This window comes from Gobio gobio (genome assembly GCF_949357685.1).
Source record: "Gobio gobio genome assembly, chromosome: 5".
Taxonomy (NCBI): domain Eukaryota; kingdom Metazoa; phylum Chordata; class Actinopteri; order Cypriniformes; family Gobionidae; genus Gobio; species Gobio gobio.
This window is the reverse complement of record NC_137101.1, coordinates 21092103-21118912: the sequence shown is the minus strand read 5'-3', so window position 1 is coordinate 21118912 and position 26810 is coordinate 21092103. Positions and strand designations below refer to the sequence as shown.

General features: G+C 38.9%; 1 protein-coding gene across 4 annotated transcripts in view; it reads right to left on the bottom strand.

Moving 5' to 3' along the window:
• The window catches only part of cacna1c (calcium channel, voltage-dependent, L type, alpha 1C subunit), a 143845-nt gene that overhangs the window by 83320 nt on the left and 33715 nt on the right, over positions 1–26810 (bottom strand). For all 4 annotated transcript variants that reach the window (XM_079818245.1, XM_079818247.1, XM_079818246.1 and 1 more), the window contains exons 2-3: positions 12066–12408; positions 9697–9802 (exon numbers count right to left, since the gene is read on the bottom strand). In XM_079818245.1, the coding sequence (XP_079674371.1) occupies positions 9697–9802; positions 12066–12408 (449 nt within the window). The remainder of the gene's footprint in view (positions 1–9696; positions 9803–12065; positions 12409–26810) is intronic.

The window sequence follows — 26810 nt, the reverse complement described above, 5'->3', positions numbered from 1 at the left end:
CAAACATGTATGAGTTTCTTTGTTCTGCTGAACACAAAAGAAGATATTCTGAAGAATGTTTGTAACCAAGCAGATAGAGCAACTATTGACTACCATAGTATTTTTTCCCCTACTATGGTAGTCAATGGTTGCTCTATCTGCTTGGTTACAAACATTTTTGGGTGAACTATCCCTTTAAAGCAAGTGTCAAGTAAGTTTCATTCATAATGTTTCTACTTCATGTAACATGACAGTTCATACTGGAGTGAACTCAGTGAAGCCGTTCTCATCATGTGATTGGGGAAAACATTTCTTAGGGCGTGGCGAGCTCGTGCCAGGGGCGTGGGTAGTGAGCCGTTGGAAGAACCATCCTACGTCACGATGACCTACAACGTCCAATAGGAAAATTCAACTGCAGTAGCCACCGTTCAACCTTAAGAGAGCAGCACTCAGACGGTTTTACACCATATATTATAGAATTAAAACACTTTTTATACCCAAATGTCAAAACATTCACTCGAATCAATTAACAGCATTAATAAAGCCCCAGTCTTGCAGATCATTGACTAAAAAAAGTTGCTTTAGGGTTTAGTTACCCTTTAAATATTACGTTTTATGCAGTGTGTAATATAGTTTGTGAATGCAAAAAGGTCTGCACGACAAAAAACGTTATTGCCTCCTAAAATAAAGAATCGATTTTGAACTGCTGGAACGTGCCGTCAGCAATTCCAGTCTCACTTCCTGTAACAAACCTATGTAACAATCTAACACATTGGCATAATGGCAGCCTATGGTCTTCATTGACTGCCTGCAAACAACGTCTACTTTGACCCGCCCTTAAACACTGTAGTTGTAGGGCCTGATTTACTAAACAGGGCAAATTAGCCAGAGAGCGCAAACCCATAAAAGAATTGATGGGAGTGGAAAGTTCTGTGTGCGATCTACTGACGACGAGTAAATTAAAGAACACAAATTATCATAGGCGTTAAATAATGACCCAAATACCAGTAAATTGACGAGCACAACCTTTGTAAATCACCTTGCATGATTCATTTTAATACTCTCCTCCCATAAATTTTGAAAACTCCTACAAATGCATATGCAATAAGGACAGCCACAAAAATGACTGTCCACGCTTTTTCAGTGTTAATTATTCAATGTGTGTCTTTAGTTAATACTGACAGTCATTTTTTTAAGCAAAATAAAGGTTTGTGCTGGCGCAAACTGTTAGTAAATATGGCCCGTAGTGTCCTAGAAGAGTTTGCTTCGTGTTGTCAATATGTAGAGAAGATGCGGTTTTCAGCGCTGCGAATCCACTTTGCATGCACTTCAAAAGGATGAGGACTCGCGCTGGAATTAATACAGAAAACCCAACAGCATTATTCGTATGTGTGTATCAAGCGCCGAGGAGACCTCTGAAGCTGAAATTCAGTTATGGTAATGGGCATTTTGTTTTTGACACATGCTGTAGCAGTAGACCAATCACAACAGACTGGGCTGTCTGACCAATCAGAGCAGAGTAGGCATGTGGAAAGGAGGGGTTTATTTACTGAATCTTCGAATAAACTGTTTTCAGACTCTTTGAAAAAATGAGTTGATGTGCAATGTATATTATGTAAATCTATTGTAGGAGACCTCCAAAACAAAATTAGAAACCTTTAAAATAGAATGATCGGGGCACTTTAACATCCATCTTGAGTGATCCAATCACAAAAGGTGTAAATGGCATCTGGTGTCCTGGGACACAGCGGACCCCATATTCCCCTAACATGCAATCGTCCACAGTTTTAAACTTAGCCATCTATGTACTGCTTTGAAATAAAGCAATTGTGTGATCTAAAAATATGGCCAAAAGTCCATTTATATACACATGCACAAGACTTCACTGAACATCTTAAGTAAGCTTGACATCAGCACATTGTGACAGATCATATGAAGCAGGAACCGCCAAAGTTGAGTTAATACAGCTGCTTGACTAAAATAACAATGCTTTAGCATTCCACTCAACACCACTCATGGTGAGATTAAAATTCAAGCATATCTGGGAGAAACGCTACACTGTTTTTTTGTGTGCCTGTGTTTTCATTTTTCCCCCATTTTTTTTGTGAAATATCAGCACCACCCCACTTTCAAGTCCAAAATTGACCATAAATGAACATCCTGACTTAGCGTGAGGCCACACTAGAAACAAAGGAACCCAGTGATATACAACAACCACAGAAGCAAAAGATCAAATGCTTATTATTGAAGTAATTCAGCCCACACACATACACAGGCATAAATCAAGCTTCCTCTCACACATGCTCTGTGCAACATGAAATAAACATCTGTTGCATTTGCCATGTGTGACCCATGCAACAATGCACAAAGTCTACACATGCACTGTCCCTCTCTGCCAAAGATCGAAGATTATTCTGCTTTCTCCTTCCAAATCTGTGATGTACAAAAACACATATTTTCGAAAAAAAAGACTAGTCGTGGATTATCTGATGGGGACGTCCAGCCCCTCGGCAGACATTGAACAAATAAACATCACACCACAGGGATATGTCAAAAATAATAACCTTTAAAGTACACTATAAAAGTGGACCTCACTAATCATTAATTTGGTTGTTGGACAACTTGTCACCCATCCAGTGCATTCCAAATATTCTCCATGTTTGAGCATTTCAGATCTTCTAGGACTGAGGAAGCTTTGTCATAATCATTTTAAAATGAACAGGACCGAGTCAGGCAGAGATTTTATTTGCTCAATATCATGGAATTATACAACAAAACAAAAACAAAAAGGGATTATGCTGTTCTTCAACACCTTCCCAAAGACAAACACTGACTGTGAGAGATTTCAGAACAGCAGAAACCAAATTACACAGTACTGCATTTTGTCAAACATTTATTTTCCTGTTAAAATGTAAATCATATTGACATGTAATGCAGCAAAGACTACATATACGGTAAAAGATTTGTTGTGACATCAGGAAGGCTTATTTGAACTCAAACACCTCTGATTTGATTAGTAGAGAAAGCCAGCTTAACCCCACCTCCCTGAACAAACACACACTGGGGACAGATTTATGCACAGCTTTAAATGTCAGCTGAGATCTCATATGGAGGAGTGAGAATGTAAAACAGAAACCAGAAAAAACAAAGACGGACACTAAAGATGTGCATGGATTTAATCTAGACAGCCAAGTGACCTTGCCATGGATCACCAAACAATAAAAGGTACAACAGGTGCTAAAGATGAACAAATAGATGGGACACTGCTTAAATATTTACACATACACAGAGCCCAGACACCTCTCTAGATGTCACATTCTTTCATTACCACAGTATCATAGGATAGATAGATAGATAGATAGATAGATAGATAGATAGATAGATAGATAGATAGATAGATAGATAGATAGATAGATAGATAGATAGATAGATAGATAGATAGATAGATAGATAGATAGATAGATAGATAGATAGATAGATAGATAGATAGATAGATAGATAGATAGATAGATAGATAGATAGATAGATAGATAGATAGATAGATAGATAGATAGATAGATAGATAGATAGATAGATAGATGGTTAGAGGGTTACGGTTAGGATAGGTGGGTAGATAAATAGACAACAGACAGTTTACAATCAGACAATTGGTTTAATTTTTCCTAACCTTTCCCTCTCTCAGAGAAAAAGAAAAGATGAGGCAAAAAAGAAAGAGAGAAATAGTTGTGAGCTCTTTAACAATGACCTCATCTAGTGGAGTGGAAATTTCCTGGTAGGCATGGTGACAGCAGCAGCAGAACTGAGAATATTCAGCAAGATAAGAGAGACCGAGAGAAACGGACCCCCAACTCACTGACACAGCATCACAGTGAAGATCATTCTCCTTTATCTCTCTCTCCCTCTCTCTCTCTCTCTCTCTCTCTCTCTCTCACACACACACACACACACACACACACACACACACATTCACAGCAGATGAAAACACAACTTCATACATCTCTCTCTGGTGTCACAGAGAGCACATAACAGAGATCGCTACACTAGGCTGCAGTGCTCAATGGAGCAGGTAGAGGGCACTGTGGAAAGAGAGCAAGAAGTGGTAGAAGAGGGAGAAAGAAATGTATGTGGGTCACTCTCTGCACTAGTGATGTTTTTAGCTGTCTTAAAATACTGCACCGTCCCCACAGAGCTCTGACCCTTTCCCACTCACTCCACACACACCTTAACCACACACACGTTACACCTTGCACACAGATATCTTACACACTCACCGTGGCACATCTTTATGGCACAGGCTTACTGTTGCGGGTAAGAGAGGGGTGCACATGTGTTGTGTGGGCTGTGTATTGCAGTGAAGAGAGAATGGATCTTTTCTAAATTTGACGTTTGTGTAGATGAAATGGGCAGAATGTGAACTGGCCGGTCGCCAGAGTCTCAGCGACAGCCGTTTTCTCACAGCACTCTAAAAATAAAAACGCCTTTATTTCAGAGCTCACCAATCAGACACATCCCGCTCGATACAATCACATTTACACACACACACACACACACACACACACACACACACACACACACACACACACACACACACACACACACACACACACACACACACACACACACACACACACACACACAGTGGTGCAGATTCTACAGCGACCAGATGTATTTATTTAATAGTATTGTATTGTATATTCATTTATTTAAATTCATTATTTTATCATTTTTATGTATGCAGTTATGTTGACTTCATATGAATATGCTACTGTATATTTGTATTATATGCGGCCATATAAATTAAACTAATAAAAAAGCTTATAAAAATAATCATCAAATATTCATAAACTCACATTCAACACACCCACATACATACTCATCACGAGGTTAGAATGATTGACTATGTTGTTATGTATATTTGTTTAATTGAAGTTGATGAGTTTTTTTTATAGATTTCTTATATTTTTTTGCCATGATGCTTTAACTAGCATGCAGTTCTACAGTTTTCACAATAAAACAATGTATTTTTTTTCTGTTTTAAAGCACCGCCACTACAGGCATACGATGAATACACATTAAGACGAATGTCTTTTGCCATTGTGTCACATCTCACACTGTTTCATAGCGTCCCACTATGAGTGTTGCATTTTTAAGACGGCATGTCAAGTTAAAAATAGTCCAGCTTTTACGTGTCTTGAGACTCTTGCATTCTCTTCCATTCTGTTGCACTCCATCTAGCTGTTTTTGCACACAAGAATATAAACGCTCCTCAAGGAATATGTCCTATCGGGGTAAGGTAAGCCCGAACTCAATCATACAGGTTTTCTTGAGGACTGTCTCGGGACAATTTATGCCCGATTTACCCCTCCCGACATTCAGAGAAAAAAAATGCATCCAGGGCATCGGTCTGTTCCGAAGTTCGGTCCAGATTATCTGGTAATGAGGGGCATTTACGGATCAAACCTTTAACCTCCTGAAACATGTTTGATATTTAGGAGTTTAAGTTGGGATTACCAGGCCATACCAGCAGCCATATCACCCTATAGCCCAAGACTGGTTTCCCACTGAAGCTAAGCAGGGCTGAGCCTGGTTAGTACCTGGATGGGAGACCAACTGGGGAAAATAGGTTGCTGCTGGTAGAGGTGTTAGTGAGGCCAGCAGGGGGTGCTCACCCTGTGGTCTGTATGGGTCCTAACACCCCAGTATAGTGATGGGGACACTATACTGAAACAAGTACCGTCCTTCGGATGAGACGTTAAACCGAGGCCCCTGTCCATCATGGCCTCCTAATCATCCCCATATATATATATATATATACGATTGGTATCATCACTCTGTCTCCTCTCCACCAATCAGCTGGTGTGTGGTGGGCGTACTGGCGCAATATGGCTGCCGTCGCATCATCCAGGTGGACGCTGCACATTGGTGGTGGTTGAGGAGATTCCCCCCTTCTATGTAAAGTGCTTTGAGTGCCTAGAAAAGCGCTATATAAATGTAACAAATTATAATTATTACGACAATGATCATGTCAGTACTTCCACAATAGCCAATGAGGGACAAGTCTGCAAGGAGACGGAAGTGATGGAACTTTTGAAATGGCAACCCCTAAACAACTCAAGCTGTACGGGTCTGGTGGACAAACAAAGATGGAGGAATGTCGAAATGTGAGGAACCTGGTCGAAATGTGGCAACAACACGGCTGTTTTTTCTCGCGTTTTCAAGTATTTATACAGCATGTGAAAGTGCTAAATCTTAAGAATATCTTGTAGTGTGTGATGCTCCAGGATTTTCAAATATTGTAGTGTGTGCAGGTTTGGGATTTGAAAGAAGAAAATCTGTGAAGATTCTCCTTATGTGCGTGATTCAACCAGATTTCACAATTGGTTAAGATTTAAAAACTCCTGTAGTCTGAGCCTGGCTTTAGTCGACTACTTGTTCAAGCAACATGCCTACAAATGCTTCTTGTATGAAGTGCAAAAAAGTGGAAAGTGTTAACAGATATCTGGATTGTAAAAGCCTAAAAAATAATGGTGTGAAGTTCCTTCTTAATTAACAATGTTTTTGACACCAGCCTCCTTTCATATTAGCTGTCTGGCTGCTGATGAGTTCCTGTCAGACGCTGCTCCACAGGTGTCGCCATTCCGCTGACAGAAGGGGTGTGAAAACGACTCTTCCTTGTTAGACAAAGTCAAATGCCACAAACGCAGCTTGACCAGTAACTTAAAGTCTGAGATGAATGTGTTAGACCCGCTGTAGCACATGGGTACTATTCAAATCTGTGAACGTTACCAAGAGGAGAGAGTTTTATATCTGGTTGAATGTAAAAATAGTATCTGTGGAAGGGAGCAACAGATAAGTGTAGTTAACGAAGAGTTCTTTATCTCCGAGTAAATGCACTTTCTGCTTTGCAGGTTGGCTGCATAGTTACTGTGTTACCACGGTAGCTGTGCATTTTACCATCACCAAGGATACCATATCCATGACAACCTCTACCCATCAAAAGATTCCATTCATAGCCCATAAGAAGAGTACTAAATGTATAAGAAGATACTGTGTGTATCAAATCAAGGAAGCTGTACTTGTGTAACTCTAACCAACATTTGGTGTTCTGGAAGTAAAAATCAAGTTGATTTTCTTCATAGAGAAATAATTTTTTAATCAAAGTGGTGAGATGTATAGATGTTTAATGACTGACCTACCAGCTCTGATACAAGAAGTCAATGCGAACATGTTTAATTTCTGAATTCCCACTAAAAACTACACTACAATAATAGTGAGGAAAGCTAGCTTCACCAATGAGAGAAGTCACTGTTACCATGGAAATGATAACCTGGTTAAAACCCACTCCCATTAAGCACTGCAAATGATGTAATCAAGTCAGTAAAAGCCCATTTCCATGAAGAATTGCAACTGACGTAATTGAGTCGGTAAAAGCCCGCTCCCATGAAGCATTGTAAATTATGTAATTGGGTCTCCTTACGCTTTCCAACAACTTACATCAACTTTTGGATATCTTAAAATATTCAAAATGTAGCCTACTATATATAATCTGTATATGCATTAATATTTTAAAATACACTTCAAATACATTGTATTTTATACTTAAAGGGCATTTTAAATTATTTATATGGTACAGTTAATTTTTAGATTCTCAAATGCTTCATGGGGTGCAGTTTATTGTTTATTGTCAAATATTATTTTAAAAAAGGTAATGTTGTAATGTTGAAAGCAATTCATCAAAATAATTAATCTGAGAGCTGATTGTTTAATTCAAATCATTTTTGAAATGCCAATGGAGAAAATGAATGGGAAAAATACTTGTAAATGTAAGCGCAACCACTGCTTGGCCATGAGCAGCGTGCCCTTAAAAGTGTGGACACATGCTTTCATTCACGCATTTACAGGTTCCCATTGTGCATTTTCCCGGTGTGGAACACAATGTAGCTTTAGATCTCATAGCTGATGATGGGTGGATGGATTAATGTTACTCAGGCTACGGCATGAATCTCTGAGAGGTCTGAGAACTCTTTCCACAGACAAACATCCAGATTACCCACACACTCCATCGTTCTGCATTCATCCAAGCTGAATGTACTGTTCATTGAGCACTGAAGCACACAGGCTATACAATTCAATATAAGTTCTAAAATGCAACTGCACCTCACAAAAGTTGGTTTTCTTTCAACCAACAGCAATTACTATCATCGTTGTGTCATTATCATTATCATTATCACAGCCATAACATCACCACTATCCCCGATATCACATCATAACACAATATCATCAGCAGCAGAACCACCATCATGAACACAATCCCATCTACATCATAACTAATCACCTCAAAATGATTCAAAACAGTGAAATGCAAACTCAGACAATAACCATGTTAAATTACACAAATATACTTTATGCATTTAATCTCACTTTATTAACCAATGTCTTTGCTGCTAACATTTTATGATCCAATTCAACTGTAAGCAAAAATGACTTAAGTTAAACGTCACATTTTTGCTTCGTTTTTTTGTTTTTGTTTTAATTGCTTAAGAATGTTGAACTTTCTGCTCCTGAATCCTATTGTTCTGCAATCCAGAATGGCAGCAAAATGGAAAGGTTTGTTTAAGCTGCACCCTCTACTGTACATGTGTAAATTTGCATTTCCTTCAGCCTGAGGCTTATTCATTTAACTTATTGTGAGAAAGAGCCCTTACATTTGCCAAAAATATAACTTGTCTAGAAAAAACAAACAAGCAAGCCTGGTACAGGTGAGGAAAAAGTAACGCAAAAGTAATGTAACATTACTTTCCATAAAAAGTACTGTCATTACTGCCATTACCATATTGTAACTGCCATTATCATTCTCACCACTTTCATCATCACATTACCACCATATAAACTACCATCACATAACCACTATCACCAATATCATGACAGTCACAACCATTATTATTGTCAACATACCATCACATCACCACCACCGCAAGCACTGTGATTGGTCTACTAGAAGCGGACCCTTCACCAAAGAGAAAGCGATGTGATCTGTCTGTATATGAAATTGCACGTTGACACGTACAACAACGCAGAAGTATAAATGAAAACCGACACATAGCCTACAGCATTGAGGCTACAGCGTAGGTCGACGCATAAGTATAAATCAGCCTTTACTCTCACATTACCATCACAACCATTTTTATTCTCACCACTAACACCATCATCACATATGTGAAATCACCACTATCATCAACATTATCATCATTGTCAGCAATATCATGACACCCATTACCATCATGACAATTACAACCACAATCCTGCCCACCATCATTACCATTAATCAGTCAATCAGTCACGACCAGTATTATCTTCACCATTACCATCACTGTCACAATCATTACCATCTTAAATGGTACTATCATCACCACCATCATTGCTATCAGATAACCACATGACAACCATTTTAAACCTTACCACTAACCATCACCAGTCATCACCATCACAACCAATTTCATCCTCAAGATTACCATCATCACATTATCACCACCATCATCAAAATGACATAACCATCACCATCACAACAGTAATCATACACACTACAACTGCAATATTGATCAGTACTACCCTCAGCAGCGGCAGCATACCACAAACATTAGAATTATAAACATTATCATAATGATCATCCTCATTGTCATAATTCTCAAATCATCATCATGCTAATTTTTGACTTACCAGGTTTGAGTTGGTTGCGTTGGAATCATCCTCAGGGAAAGGGATGTAGACAGCTAAGGCCACACAGTTTGCAAAAATAGTCATCAAAATTATGATTTCAAACGGTCTGAGGAGTCAGTGTTAAAGGAAATGACATCAGAGCTGGTGCATACACAAGCAAAGGGGAGAACAAACACATACAGTACAGTGGATGTTAACTCTTATCATTGCACATGTATACAGTGTCTAAGGGTCCAGAACCACTATTGTCTTTTTTCTCCATCCAAATCTTTTTCTATTCTTTGCCATTAATAGCATGGCTGAGCTCATCAAGACAACGATCTTCACTCCCCCCTACCCTTTTCCTCCTCTCCTCTCCTCCCTCTCTCTCTTTTCACTGGCCAAATTGTTTGTTTGGCTTTCAGTTCTGCTGGAAATGCAATCAAACTGTGTCATCATTTGTTACAGGAATGGATTTCTCCGAGATGGGTGTTGAGTCGCATGGCACGTGTCCTGAGGAGAAACAGATGTGTTCTTGTTTTTCTGGATGTTTCTCTTGTATCTGCTGTCTGGGCCTTGAGTTATTGCTCTCTGGGGTTAGTTCAGAATTACAGAGCCATAGACCCTATAACCCATTTAGATAAACATGCTTGTAGATCAGTAGTTTGGGTCCCTAAGGAAGTAAAAACAGACCTTTGTAGGCAGACCCAAACTGAATTTTATCTTTAAAGCTCTTACGATGTTATAAATAACACTTATATATATGAAAGCTGCTTGACTGTTGTAGTGTGAATGTGCATGACCAAATGGGTGTTTGTAGGAGGGGTCAATATGCGTGTGAATGTGGGAGGGGTGAATATTTGTGTGTGTGTGTGTGCACGCGTGGACCTGTTCAGCTTGTTGAGAGGAGCTGTTGGCATGGTAACAGAGCCAAAGACAGGAGAGATGGGCTTTGGAGTCTCTTGAGATACAGATTCAGTCAAGTGTGTGCGAAAGACTGAAGACACATATGGATAGGACCGGCAAAAGAGGAACTTTTATAAAATATCCCACAGAAACTAATGAGGGAAAATATTTCACTGTCTCCGCAGTTCAGCAGTTCCCTCGTGCCGGTTTGTGAATTTATGAGGAAATCTTTGATGATGTGATCAGTTCTTGGCTGAAACTGTGAATGGGGTCTCCTTTTCCTGATGAATGAAGCATTTTACTCAACCAATCAATCCTCATTAACATATTTTCCTGGTTGGGGGCCTATCGCAGTCTCTCGTGGGCAGAAAATATTACGTAAAACTAAGAGAGGGGGGGGGAGAGAAGGGGAAAAGGACAGGGGAACACACTGTCCTACAGTCTCCTGTAAAAGGGCAGTTGATGGGAGCATTTAAATGACTCAAAGCTCATCTTGATTTAACCCTTTTTGGATTTGGATGTAAGAGGCATTCATATCTAAGGACTATAAACACACAATAAAAGCAAAAGGCAGCTCAAAGTTTTTAGAACACATCTGTAATACTAACAAACAGATAATACAGCAATTAATAACCACATACAGTATATTCACATGCACTACTGTGAATCAATGTGAAAACACATTTATGACGGAGATCATGACTAATTGTGAGACTTTCTGACATTCAGAAAACAACCGTCTCCTCTGCTACCTGCCGAAGCAATCGTCATAGAGACAATGTCAATGTGAAACTTTTTTGGATGTCGCTCTGGGAGGAAAGTGTCTGCCAAGAATGCAAATGTACAAACTAAAGATAAAATAGAACCTTCATAAGTATTGGCTGCTCTCTAATGTGACGTCAGTTTGAGGTCCTGCACCAGCTTGTCAGAGTCATGTGCGATCTTTCAAACTAAATATGTGGTCAGTTATAGTACAGATATACATATGCACACTACCGTTCACAGTTTGGGATCAGTGCCTTTTTTTTCATTCCTTTTATTCAGCAAGGATGCATTAAATTGAAAAGTGACAGTAAAGACTTCTCCACTGTAACAAAAGATTTATAATATAAAAAATGCTGTTCTTTTGAACTTTCCATTCATCAAAGAATCCTGAAAACAAACTTATCACAGTTGCCGCAAAAATATTAAGCAGCACAACCGTCTTCAACATTTATAATAATAAGAAATGTTTTGTGAGCATTATTTAATAAGACTAGAAATTCTAATTGGCCATCATTTGTGATATATTAAAATAGAAATGAGCTATTATAGATAATATTTCACAATATAACCGTTTTTACTGTATTTTTGATTAAATAAATGCACTTCTTCCAAACACATTAAACATTTTTACTGACCCTAAACTTTTGAACAGTAGTATAATATATTATATATATACATATATCAGTATAACAAGCAGGTCAGAGTTCAAAAAAGGATACTTCCATTCCACGATATTTATGCACGCCCTGCGGATCGGGTTTTTAAGAGTGAGGCAGAGAAGGGCTCGGGGTGGGCGTGTGGAGGCAGTGCTGGCCTGTTTCTTGGGTTTGGTGTAGTGCTGGCGTTTGCGTGCTGTGGAGCTCACGGTGGAGATCGGGGCTCCGGTGGTGCCCATCAGCTTGGCCTGCCGTGCCGCGTCGATGGCTGCCTGCCAGCTAAGGGGGGCGCCAGGGGTGGGAATGTGTTCAGGTGCAAGACCCAACACCCCACCCCCACCCCCCACACGCTCGTCCTCATTCAGACTGGGGACCGGAGCCAACGACGGACTGGAATAGTTGGAGCCTGTAGAGGAAGAGAAGGAAACAGTGAATGAGAGAGTGTCAGAAAGACGTTAATGTTGCACAAACGCACACAAAAAAGGAAATTGTCCACAAAAGTTCTGTGCTGCTTTTTAATGCCACCTTGATTTAACTTTTCTAATGCCTTTTAGGGTAGATTTTAAAAGCTGAAATAATAATAATAATAAATCAAATATTTTATTTATTTACCCTTGTCCCAGACCCAGATTCATTTTATAAAAGTCCACAGGGACAAAAAAAGCCCACAGCCAGATGGACAAGCGGTTATTAAAACAGTTTGTGTGCTTGTCACATGCTGTACTTGTCCAATCAATGTTATTAACCTTGTAAATGTGCAAATACGACCAACCATCCACAAATGGGTTTACAAATGTGCAGCGTGAAATGTCGAAGCCTGGGAACCCAAGATTTAAAACCCTTGGTATTTATATTTTATATCCTCTGGGTGACCAATTTCAGGTGTGAAAAGCCAATCGATGTTCTTTTATGTTAATTGTTTTGTGGCATTCTAATTTAATCATACTGGCCAATAGCAACTGAGTATTCCTATATCACACTAAACATCACACATGGCAGCCCTGCAGTACTGTGTCTCATGTCCATCTGCACTCCAAGAGTGTAAAATCCAAAGAGAACTACCATCAACCATCCTACTGAAGTGTGTGTGTGTGTCAGCAATGAGAGACAGAGTGAGATCACAGTAGTAAACCACAGAACTGTCAATTTCTCCCATTCTTTACACTCCTTTTTCTCTACAGCCCCCTCCCCGTTGTCAGATTCTCCCGTTGTGTTAAATGGTTCAGCCCACTGAATAAGCCAAAGTCTAGATGAAACATCATATAAGAATTAATTTATTTGTAGGGTGATGCTAGTGGTGTAATTACATACTTTAGCTTTAAATTAGATGTTTTTAGATCATGAAAGTGCTAGGTTTTGTTTGAGAGTTGTTATGTTTGAGAGTAAGAAGAGCACTTTTATCAGACTGTTGAAATATATGAAGTCAAAGTGGGCTTTTCTTGATGACATGCTGACTCTCCTAAAACGCTCTCTATTACCATGCTCTGCATGTAATGTAATGTAATGCCATGCTCTGGATAAAGGACTTTCAAAAGGAAGATTCTAAAAGTACCCACATTCGATTCACTCACTTGAGAGATGCTCTCACACACACTTTCTTCCAATTGGGAGATAATTGTGTTTTTTATCAGGAGACACACATGATCATCCATAAAAGCCAAAACAAACAAAAAGAGCTATACACACATATATACTTGTAAAGTTGACCTAAAGGAAAGACTGGATGTCAAGAAGAAAAAAAAAATCACCACATTTCAAATCCCACAATCATACACAGATATCAAATGTGCACCTCACAGAAAACCTTCTCAAGTATGAGCCATCAGCTCTGACAGCCACTAAAGCTGTTCGGTTTGGAATCTATATTGCTGATGGATGACCTGAAATTCAATCACATTCTGCAACCATATCACAGACACTAGGGGATCCCCTTTCCCTCTGATCTGAGATCAGTATTGGGCTGCAAAGTGTGAACAAATGAATGAGCAATATAAGCAAGGAAAAAAGGTTGTAAAAATGATTAAACTTTAAAAAACAAACAAATTAATGGTCTTCAGTCATGAACATGACAATGGCATGAATAAATAATAACAATAATATAATTAATATAAAAAAATCTGTAGTTTTAAACTTCATAAAGCCTTTAGCAAATGGAAAATGACCTGAAATTTAATTTAAACGACATTTAATGACATTTTTATTTACCCATTTATATACCGAAGAAGAGCTATTTTAAATAGATAAATACATTTATTTATTCAACATTTTGTAAGTAGCTATATTAGTACTGGATGAGCAAAAAGAGGCTAAAACATAATCAGGGAGGGACTAAATGAGATTGGGCAGAGGATCTCCAAAATATGGCCTTTTTTGACCATATGTCATCATTTTCACTCCAGCAACTAAGCAAACACACATATCCCTCAGCATGTGTTAATCTAGTGCACTGCATGGATGAGTGTATTTTAACACCACGGTCACACACTCTTTCGCATACTGTTTTATGAGTCAGCATCACCATTCATATATTCATCTCACCATACAAAAACACATACACTCGATCACTTTTTCTCTGAGCTGTACAGTAAGAGCTTTTTCACTGCTGCATCTCAGCAGTGGATGTCAGTTGATGATTTTACCATGACTGTGCGAGAGAATAAAACATACCGCACTGCTTTCGACTATCTTACAACTTTTAATCACACTGTAAAAGATGTGGCATTGTTTGGGGGTGTTAAGGGAGTGCCATTGTGGGTAAAAGTAAAGGCCCGTTCACACCAAGGATGATATCTATAAGATAAAGATATAGCTCTAAAATCAATAGCAGAGTTCACACCACAGCTATAACGATAACGGCACAGAGAAACGTTTTGGAATGCACTTTCAGGAACGATTTTATCCAGCTGAAGACCAATAAAAACATTGACAGCCAATCAGAATCAATCTTGCTATAACGAGCTCTAGCATTTAAAGCAACAGACAAGCACAAGCTTACAATAAACAGAACAATATTAATTAAGGCTTCTGGCAGACCGCATTCCGTATTCAACTTACGCAGAAAGCGCAACGCCTCTCGCCGTTCAAAACGCTTATGCTACGCTCTAGTGATATGTCGTGCCAGTTAAGTTTTTTTCGTAAGTTGAATACGCAAGGAGGTCTACCGGAAGCTTGATATTTTACTTTATGAAGTGTTAAATATGGATACTTTTCTTTAAAAAAAACCCATCGATTCGCTTCAAAAGGCCTTTATTAACCCCCCCCCCCACTCCTTTTTATTACTACTCCTTTAAGCTCAAAAATCCCAAAACTCTTTTTATGTATTCTTACTGCTATATTGCGTCATGTTAGTTAGAGGGGTCATGCATTGAGAAATCAACTTTTCATTCAGCCTTTGATATATACAAGTTCATTGTGATAAAAGAATATCCTGTAAGTTTCGGAGCTCAAAACTTCCTTGTTGGTCAAAGAAAAGCTTTTATAGACACCAGGCCCAGCAAACGCTCAATCTCAGAATGTGCCACGCTGTGACATCAGAGCGTGGTGAAACGTCGCCTCAACAGAAGAAGTACACCTGATTCTGTAGCCCCACCCACCGACTCGTGCAAGAAATACAACATAAATAACATGGGCCTACGTGGAGCTAAACGGATCGAGCTACCGAGCAAATAGCATAGTAAGATATTGCGCTGTGTGGAAGAACACAGTCGCTGCATAAGCTTCCTTCAGATTCTAATATTAGGAATGTGTGGTTGCACTTTATTTGAAGTTTTTGATCATGCTGATTTGTCTGACTCTGCAGTGAGGGGGAGGCGAAGCTCTTTATAATATGCAAAACTGTTATCCAATCATAGCAGTGGGCGTTTACTTCCAAGTCTTCAGTGCGGCATACCCATGAAAACTGAGCGTTCCATGAGAGAGGCTCCAAACCAGGGTAGAAAATAGCCTATTATTATGATGTTTTGAATGTAAAAAACATGCGAACGTCATAAGTTGACTTCATAAGTTGACTTATATATGCACTCACCTAAAGGATTATTAGGAACACCTGTTCAATTTCTCATTAATGCAATTATCTAATCAACCAATCACATGGCAATTGCTTCAATGCATTTAGGGGTGTGGTCCTGGTCAAGAGAATCTCCTGAACTCCAAACTGAATGTCAGAATGGGAAAGAAAGGTGATTTAAGCAATTTTGAGCGTGGCATGGTTGTTGGTGCCAGACGGGCCGGTCTGAGTATTTCACAATCTGCTCAGTTACTGGGATTTTCACGCACAACCATTTCTAGGGTTTACAAAGAATGGTGTGAAAAGGGAAAAACATCCAGTATGCGGCAGTCCTGAGGGCGAAAATGCCTTGTTGATGCTAGAGGTCAGAGGAGAATGGGCCGACTGATTCAAGCTGATAGAAGAGCAACTTTGACTGAAATAACCACTCGTTACAACCGAGGTATGCAGCAAAACATTTCTGAGGCCACAACACGCACAACCTTGAGGCGGATGGGCTACAACAGCAGAAGACCCCACCGGGTACCACTCATCTCCACTACAAATAGGAAAAAGAGGCTACAATTTGCACGAGCTCACCAAAATTGGACAGTTGAAGACTTGAAAAATGTTGCCTGGTCTGATGAGTCTCGATTTCTGTTGAGACATTCAGATGGTAGACATTCAGATGGAGTCAGAATTTGGCGTAAACAGAATGAGAACATGGATCCATCATGCCTTGTTACCACTGTGCAGGCTGGTGGTGGTGGTGTAATGGTGTGGGGGATGTTTTCTTGGCACATTTTAGGCCCCTTAGTGCCAATTGGGCATCGTTTAAATGCCACGGCCTATCTGAGCATTGTTTCTGACCATGTCCATCCCTTTATGACCACCATGTACCCATCCTCTGATGGCTACTTCCAGCAGGATAATGCACCATGTCACAAAGCTTGAATCATTTCAAATTGGTTTCTTGGACATGACAATGAGTTCACTGTATTAAAATGGCACTGTACTAAAAAGTCACCAGATCTCAACCCAATAGAGCATCTTTGGGATGTGGTGGAACGGGAGCTTTGTGCCCTGGATGTGCATCCCTCAAATCTCCATCAACTGCAAGATGCTATCCTATCAATTTGGGCCAACATTTCTAAAGAATGCTTTCAGCACCTTGTTGAATCAATGCCACGTAGAATTAAGGCAGTTCTGAAGGCGAAAGGGGGTCAAACACAGTATTAGTATGGTGTTCCTATTCCTAATAATCCTTTAGGTGAGTGTATAAAAGCCAGTTCATAAATAAATAAAAAATACAGATCCCACTTTATTGGCATTTAAATAGCATATGCTTATGTTAAACTTTACTCTTGCATATAGGTGTTGTATTTAGCAGTACGTAAAGTATTGAATGAAAAGCGTTTCTGTTGCTACATAAAAATGTCTGTGTATTTGACAAATATTGCATCTAATCCACTTCATCTGAGATAAAGTATGCAAACACTGCAAGCTTCACTACAAGAAATTAAATTCGACTAAACACGTCTCCTTTTTCAATGGATCCAGCCACAGCCCGAAGTTGAACACATCTAGTGTGATATTGTTGGGGGTGCGTTTAAAAGTGTGGCGTTGTTTTGGGGTGTGGTGAAAGCTGTGACAACAAATGTAGCACATCAGGATTACATTCATACTACACACATTCGTACTGTTTCGTGACAGTCATACTTATTCAAAAGAATACTGAGAGAGTATGTGATTTCGGATACAACCATAGCCAGATTTCTGACTACAGGCACACCAAGTCTGGACCATCATACAGCTTTTTTTTGCTGGGTGTTGCTCAGTTAGCCAGTAAGGGACTGACTTAAAATGACTGGGATATTTAGGAGCGAGTAAATATGAAACTAGAGTACAAAGCAGAATATAAACATGTTATCCATTAACATTACTTGTATCTAGTCAGTTCACTGTCTTTGTCATTTCTTCTACACCCATACTTTGGATACAGTTTTTCTGTAAAGCATGTCTGAGAAACAGGATATATAAAATCACAAAAAGGTTCAATTAGACTTTTTTAAATGCTAGAAACACTGAATAACAAGTTTAAAAGTTCAGTGTTGATTCTCTTGTACAGCTGTCCGAATATAAAACATGACATTTGTTGCTTGCAAAAAAATAAGAAAATATTTGTCAATATACACAGCTACTATTGAATTGCCATCAGTGGAGGAAGATGCAAACTGGACAATGCTAACCAACAAAATCTGACCCCTTGGCCCCTGCAAGCATCTTAATCGATTCAAAGATCAATAATCATTACAATCATTAAGTATCGAAATATAATAGGAATCGAGAAAATATTTTAATAGTGTGGAAAAGGGGGCACACATTAAGCCTTAAAACCTAGTATAACATTACTTGCAGACAGATCCAAACACAGGAAGAGACATGGGACCCTGTGGACCCCAGAACACTGACACACACAACACAGTATAAATAACATCCTGCTTAAAATTCATCTGCAGAGATACAAGGCCAGAATAACCCAGATTCAAAGGGAGAAAGTGTCATCTTTCTTTTTGAGGTAACAGAAAGCATGAGTGGGAGAAGAAGTGACAGAGAGAGCAGCAGATCTGTATGTGGTGGCATCAACAGATCTTGTAACGCATCTTGGTGAACTAAGTTTCCTTCGTTCAGTGGAGACACGCTAAACTCTGTTAGGTCAATGGGTTTATTAATATGTGGAAAAATATTAATAATTTTAATGTATCAGAATATTATATGTGGAACAAAGCCCTTTAAAGTGAGGTTGAGCTGTGCATCATAAAAGTTTCATTTTGACTTTATGTGTGCCAGGTTAATGTGGCACCGCGTCATTGCTCGATGTCACACATGCAGCAGTGAGCTGCAAAGCACGAAATACTTGCTGTTCATGACTCAGCAGGGAAATGTGGGAAATGGAGTGGACAAATGTTCTGAAGCCATAAAGCTAAAATAAATATATAAGTGAGAAAAGACCCAACTACTGGAGAAGAAAATTAACCAATGACAGGATAATGATGGTGAGATACACACAGGGCTTTGGCTGCCTGATTTTCTGACTCTCTCTCTCACACACACACACACACACACACACAGATCAAAGAGTAAGACAGTGCCACAAAGAGTGTTTACTAAAGGGAGATACAGACAAAACACAACGGCAGTGCTTGTGTTAAGATGCACATTCAAAAACTCTGCCATTGCTGTGTGTGTGGGGTGAGTGGGCGGGGCACACTGAAGGTGTCATCCATTACCATCTGTTCAATTACATCACTGCTATCAAAGCCAGCCAATCAGATCAAGCAGCTCAGTCACGCTTCACTGGTCATTCAGCCATAGCACACACACATATACACCAAAACATGACCAAAACCTTAACAAAGCAGGACGCCAACTAATGTTTACATGCCCCAGGATGTGTTCTCACATAATTAGCCGTCATTCAGCATTAACATACACGCACACACCTGAGGCATACAAACACACACATTCACACACCTGAGACGTACGCACAGATACACCTGAGACATAGACACACACACACACACTCACCCACCTGAGACAAATAAATACGCTCACATTTCTGAAATACTCACACTCACATCCCAGAGATACACACATACACACACCAGGGACAGCAAAACAGCTGACATCATCTGTTTTCTGAGTAAATAAAGAAATAAATTAATAAAAAATATATTAAGTGCTGCCAAAACGATTAATCGCAATGAATTGCATGTGTGTACTGTGTAATTATTATGTATATATAAATAAACACTCATGCATGTATATACTTAAGGAAAAAAAAGCTATATTTATATATAGTATAAATTCTATAAAAATCTATACAGTATATATTAGCAAAAATGTCTTATATAAACATGAATGAGTAAACACAAACTTTTATTTTGGATGTGATTAATCGCGATTAATCGAGTTGACAGCACTAATTATATTAATTATATTTATTACATTATATTATAAACATAATTTTCCTCCTGTTCACTGCACAATTTAGTGCAATTCAGAAGTCTGTAGAATATAATAGAATAGAATAATGGTGTAGAGAAAAAAATAAATGGTGGTTCATAGAAATTCAGCCATAATGTCATCAATAAAAGTAACATGCATTAATAAAGAAAATAAGGCCAGTTTTGATTTCAGGCTGACTTTTAATTTACCATATTGTAATGGTCATTTTGTCCACTAAAATGCTGCCAACTCATTCAGCTCTTTTATCGACAAGCTATAGATCAGAAAATAATCTGCACCAACACACTACATATAGTGAATGCTGTGTCCTAATTATGCTGCTCCACACCGTGTATCAGACATGAAACATGTTCCGCTTTGATTGTGTTGTGTCGTATAGCCTTTCTGCTTTTAGTGTGAACAGACAAATTACTTGTCGCTTGAAACGAGTTGTGCTGCGTCTAGTCAGGTCATGTTGTAAGCAGTCCTCCTGAGGTACTGCTCAAGGCTTTCACTGAAAACTGCAACAATTATAACCGAGTATTCATTTAATTGTTCTATTTCTTGCAATGGTTTTACTGGGATGAGGTTAAACAAGGTATTTGCACTACAATGAGTGTGGTTATATAAGCAAACATATAACCCCCCCCCCCCCCCCCCCCTCCCTTTCTCTTTCTTTCTTGGTGTTATGTTTTCTATTCTTTCCATCCGTTCCCAATGTCCTAAAACAAGATTGCTCACAAACATTTAGACTACAGGACCAGGAGATAAGGTCACGGTCCAGTTATTTTAAGAAACAGACATCAGTCACTATGGAGTTCAAAGCATGTCTGTTTAATATTGGTCATCAACACAGACACATATGGGTAGGTGCCAGAGAGTGAGGGATTCCAGAGAGATGGTGATTTTAGTTTAGACTCAAACACAGCTACCATGAAATTTAAACACACTTTCATTCAGAGAAGTAACCTACACAATGAGATTGCTTTTTATTTTATTTTTTGCTACAACAAAACTACAAACCCATTATGATTTTGCTCCTCATGTTGTAAAAAGTACAACTCCTGATTGTAAAAACACACCTCACCATTAACAAGTCACATGCTTTAAGGGGCCCTATTTAATGGGGCAGTCGTGGCCCAATTGTTAGAGTCGGACTTGTAACCAGAAGGTTGCGGTAAGAATTGTCGGTGGGGGGAGTGAATAAGCACTCCCGCCTCAATACCACGACTGAGGTGAGACCCTTGAGCAAGGCACCGAACCCCCAACTGCTCCCTGGGCGCCACAGCAATATGGCTGCCCACTACTCTGGGTGTGTGTTCACAGTGTGTGTGTTCACTACTGTGTGTGTGCAATTGGATGGGTTAAATGCAGAGCACAAATTCCAAGTATGGGTAACCATACTTGGTCACACGTCACTTCACTTCACGATCTAAGCACATGGTCTAAAGCGCTTAGGGCGTGTCCGAAAACACTAGTTTAACAACGGGAAAAATGGTCGCCCGGTGCATGGTCTAAAAGGGTTGTCCCTAGTCTCTTAATGAGTAATGGGTGTGTTTTGAGCATAACGTGCAATAAACCAATCAGAGTCTCATCTACCATTCCCTTTAAAAGGCAGTTGCGCTTGCACCAGGGCAGATTCACTATTTATATGGCGGAATATAGACACCCTCAACCTGACGAGTCACTTATAATATGTGTGTATTGTATAATAATCTTTTACATTTTAATCCTTTAATTTTTCATATTTAAAAATGTGTGTGTGTGCTGCTACGCGTCCCTGTGTGTGTAGTAAGCAAAGAGTGCGCACGTTGTGGACCCGCATATAGGCGCATATTACTAATGCGCTCTTTAAATAACAAAAAAATAAATACTGCGCTATTGATTTTAGACTAGGTTTTTGTTGGTCAATGGTGCAGTTGTTTTCAGTTGCCTCAAAATAGCAACGCGCCAACAATGCGTCTGAACACACCTCGTTTTCAGACCAGCACGCCCATGGGCGAACAGATGGGTGTGATTGCATTTGCTATTTTAAACAATGTGACACAGGACATGAAAATGATAACTGCGTCAGGCTGAAACTAGCAAAAAACACTTGCGGGGCGGGGCGCCTGGCGCCGCATTGTGCCGGGTGTATGATAGGGCCCCAAGGTATCAGTCTGTAGAACATGACTGTGGGATGTATTTAAAAAAAAATACATGCATGAAATATTAATCAATGGAACCTTTAAACAACATTCAAGTAACATTTCAGTTACTCAAATTTAACTCAGAATGCATATACTGCATTGATAAAATATAAATACTGTCATTGTTATTTTGTGTTTTGTTTAAAACACACTTACGATAGATGGCCTGTAGCTAAAAAAAACAGACAAAACCTCAACAGATTGCACCTCAATGAAAAGCAGAAGTGCCTTTAAAAACATTCCCTGAATTGACAGCATAATTTACACATTGTTTGACTTTATTCATAGTCATTGCTTACACCAGAAAGGGTCAGACTATTGTTCTTACAATGCAAATCATTCATTCGTTTGCCATTCTTTAAAAAGTTATGAGCCAACTGGCCAGGAGTCCTGTTGCATTTATTCGCCAAAGCCAGTTTTTACTTGCATTTGGCACTTGGCGAGTGTTAATTTTAGAAGATATACTTAATCTTTTTTTGTTTATTTGATGCCCCATGGCTTAACAGGACTTTATATGAACTACTGCTTTCCTTTCACAATAAAAAAAAGACCTAAAAACTGGAATGGAAACTGGAAAATTGGCACTTGATCCTGAACTGAACTTGATTCCAACCCAAACCACAAATCTGCATTTGCAGACGTCTGAACGGCTGCCTATATATTGGACACATATACATATGCCGTCATGAGGCCTTTCATACACTGAGTAAAATGTTCCATCATGATGCAGTTTGGCCTGTTTAAATCCAAGCTAAATGCAGCTGGTTTTCATGGAATTCGATGCTTCTAGAAGGAAAGTCAAGACATGAATGAGAGTCCTGGAATTCTGAACTGGAAATTGGCCCAGAGTGTGCAGAGGGATTCGGTAATCTCCGTCACGAAAAGAGCCTCGCAGCACAAACCTCGCTGGTCCAGATTAACGCTGCGTTTAACCCAGAGCATTAATGCTGATCTGTACATCCGCGTTACTCTCCTAAATCCACACACGCACACACACACTCACTCAGACCGACTTTATCTCATCTTCATTTTTCTCATTCTGTCTGTGCTTTCTCCCTCTTTCTCTTAATTTATGCCTGTGTGTGTAACAGCTAAATATGAACTCTCTTTAATAATGTATAACTTACTGAATTATACATAACTCATCAGACCATCTCTTCTGCTCTCTCTCTCTTCTCTCCATCCTCCATTGCCAATATCATCTCTTCCTTTCTATCTGTTCTGTCCAAATCATTTACCCTATCTTTTCCTGACTTTCCTTAAACATCTTTCCTCTCTTCTGTGATGTGACGTAAAGGGTATGTGGCAATACTTGTGAATTTTGAATTGAATTTGGGTAAATTCACACCCTTAAATACGACTACAGGTGAAACTGTGGTTACCTCCAAAACAGCAGAACTCAGTTGTCATTCTTGAATGTGACAATGACAATGTGACAAGCTAGAGTTTTCAGGAGTTATAACCAAAGTTTGAATTTCATTTGATATGTGCTAAACAGAAATGCAGTCAACAACTATTTGTCATGTCATCAACATAAATATAACATACATACAAGCACCTGCTTCACCAGAGTCAATCACTAAACTGTCGATCTCTCGGAAGAGGTATTGTGTGGATGATGGAGAGCAAGACAACTTCTGGTTTGTTTTGAAGGAAGAGGAAAGAAGTAGCACAGGACAAACATTTTAATCAAAATGACATAAACTGACCAAGCAACTACACAGTCAGAAAAAAAAAGCCTTTTCGGATACAACAGCTTGTCATTTGGGCAGTGCCCTTACAAAGTTGCCCCTTATCTACCCCTAAAAGGTGCACATTACTGCTTTCATTTGTAATATAACCATAAGGTACTACAAAGAACCGTTTAGGGGTAAATAAGGTACAAAGTTGTCACTTTAAAGGTACTGCCGTAGTTATAAGTCGTACTCTTAAAACTACAATTGTTGGTAACATTTTCTGAGAGGGAACCTAAAATGCAGTTTAGAATAACAATGAAATACTTAAAGTCACTATTCGCTTGATTCATCGACCTTCCGATAATACTGTTTCTGGGTCCAAGTCTCTGCTGTGTTGGCTTAATAAGGCACTCGTCTTTTCAACATGCCGCAGTGATGTGTCCCTTGTGGTTTAAATAGATATGAATTTTAAAAAAAGCTATTTGATTGTTATTCTACTGCCTTCCTTGCAATGAGAACGGGAAGAGAAAAGTGGCTGCAGTTGATAAGGCAAGTTATAATTCTGGGGAAAAAACCAACAAAGAATTTAGACCTTTTTGACCCTCAATGGTGTCGCACTGCAGAAGGAAGTGATTGTGAAAAGGTTCACAGGTTCCACCATTCTTGTTTGCTTTTGGGATCTGAAGGAGCATTTGGCCATGAAAAAATTGCTACATCACATGGGGAATAAAAAAAAACAAAAACAGATGGTTACAGGAAAAAGTCACAGAAGAGAATTATAGTGTTACAGTCACTATTGAATCCTGCTCTCATCCACTGTAGTATGAACAGGACAAATTTGAGAGTCACACCAGTAACACTTTACAATACGGGTGCACTAATATACATCAAATAATGCTTAACTTAAGTTAATGTATGACTCATGAAGAACTAAACCATTTATTAATGATTACTGCATGCAACTAATAAATTATATGATTAATAGATTAAGCAATATATGAATTGCTATTAATTAAAGTGTCATGTATTAATTCTTTAATAACATATTATATCAACTAATAATGTCAGTACCCATGTTATGACTTTACTTGTTGAGGCACATGACTGTTAACTAACTAATTCAAGATTAATACAAAACCCATAACCACAATGATATATTACTTAACAATTAGTTAATATGTCATGTGCCTCAACACGTAAAGTCATAAAATAATGATACCTTTGCAAATCATTAGCTAATGATTAATTAAAGCAGACAACTGGAAGTTGAAGTACATAACTTTGACCATTGTGGTAATTAACTTATGAGTTTACATTATTAGTTAATATAATATGTTATTAGGGAATTAATACACAATGACACATTTAATTAATAGCAATTCATATATTACCTAATCTATTAATAATAGAATGTTCATTAGTTGCTGATGCAGTAATCATTAATAAATGGTTTAGTTCTTCATGAGTCATACATTAACTCGTGCATTATTTAAGCATTATTTAATGCATATTAGTGCACCCGTATTGTAAAGCGTTACCGTCACCACCTGTATGTAAAACAGTTGTCAATCTCAAACACTATGTGAATACAGTGTCCAATTTCTTGTACATTAATATAAAGTACTGTTCTTGATTAATAACTTTGACTTTTCTGTAAGTACCCTAATGTGTAGTATAAATACATTCCAAGACATTAAATCATTGGCATTGCCCTTTGACCTGTGTGATCTTCAGTCAGATCAAGGTTCTATGAGAGTAATGATATTGCTGGATTCACTAAAATAACTTTTTTTTTTCAGCTGATGAATGATAAAAACATGGACAGCAAATCAGAATCCACCTGACTTTAAAGAGCTCAAACATTTAAAGCACGCACCAGACGATATAATAGCATTATCATTCTTGGTGTGAACAGGCCTTTATGTTTGACAAGAGCTGTCTACTCACAGTTCTCCGCCAACTTTTCAAATGTGATGGTTCCCCAGCACCTGTGGCCTCATGGGATAGCAAAGTAGCCACTGTTTGTACACTTCTGAATCTCATCTAAGGCAGTACGTCATTCTGGTACTGCTACTGTTTGCCTACTATTCAGTATCATGATCATACTGAATATTCAAACATCCTACTCACATACTGTTTGCATACTGTGTAGCAAGGAAGTATGCATATTTGACCACCTGTAACGGGACTGTCACAGGAACTGGGTTGAGCTGACCTAAACTCTTTTCAGTTCTGAGATGTTATTAGCCAGTTTAACAGTCATCATTACACACAGGCGCTCACGGCAGCGCTCAGGAGGGCTAAAATAGGGAGAGAGGCAGAAAAAAAAGACAGAAGATGTAATTGGGTTCACGTCTTTTCTTCAGGAGTGCATGAGTAGCTCTAATCTTCCTCCACTGCCCTAAACCAAGATTAGACAGACTCCTGAGACCACCACCTTCTCTCTTTTCATCTCTCGCTTCATTCCAGCGCTCTGTTCTTCACCCATTCTGAAATAATTAACTGCTATAAGTGAAATTAATTACGTTAATTAGAACAGCAGAGTTATTTTGGGGTCCAAGAAGACGAAAAGGAAGGTTTGGGACCGCACTGACCCTTCTGCACACCTGTGTGTGTGCGTGCGCATGTGTTTGCGTTTGTGTGCACGTGTGTGTTAGAAGAAAAAGGGGAAAGGTCACATGAGAAAGGGTGGGCTAGTGGGGGCGAAATGAGGAGGTGGAAAAAACTCCTAGTCATTTCTGATCATAAAAAACGAGTGATTCAAGGCTTTGCGAGGAAACTACGGCTGTCGTTCCTCTGATATAACCCACGGAAATTGTTCTTCCAGGATTTCACAGAAAGGGTCAGATAGTTCTTTGAAAAACTACTTAGGGGAAGGTTCAACTATAAAATAAAAACTGACTGCCAGACTTACAGAGACGCCGTCATTGACATCTGTTTCGCGCACAAA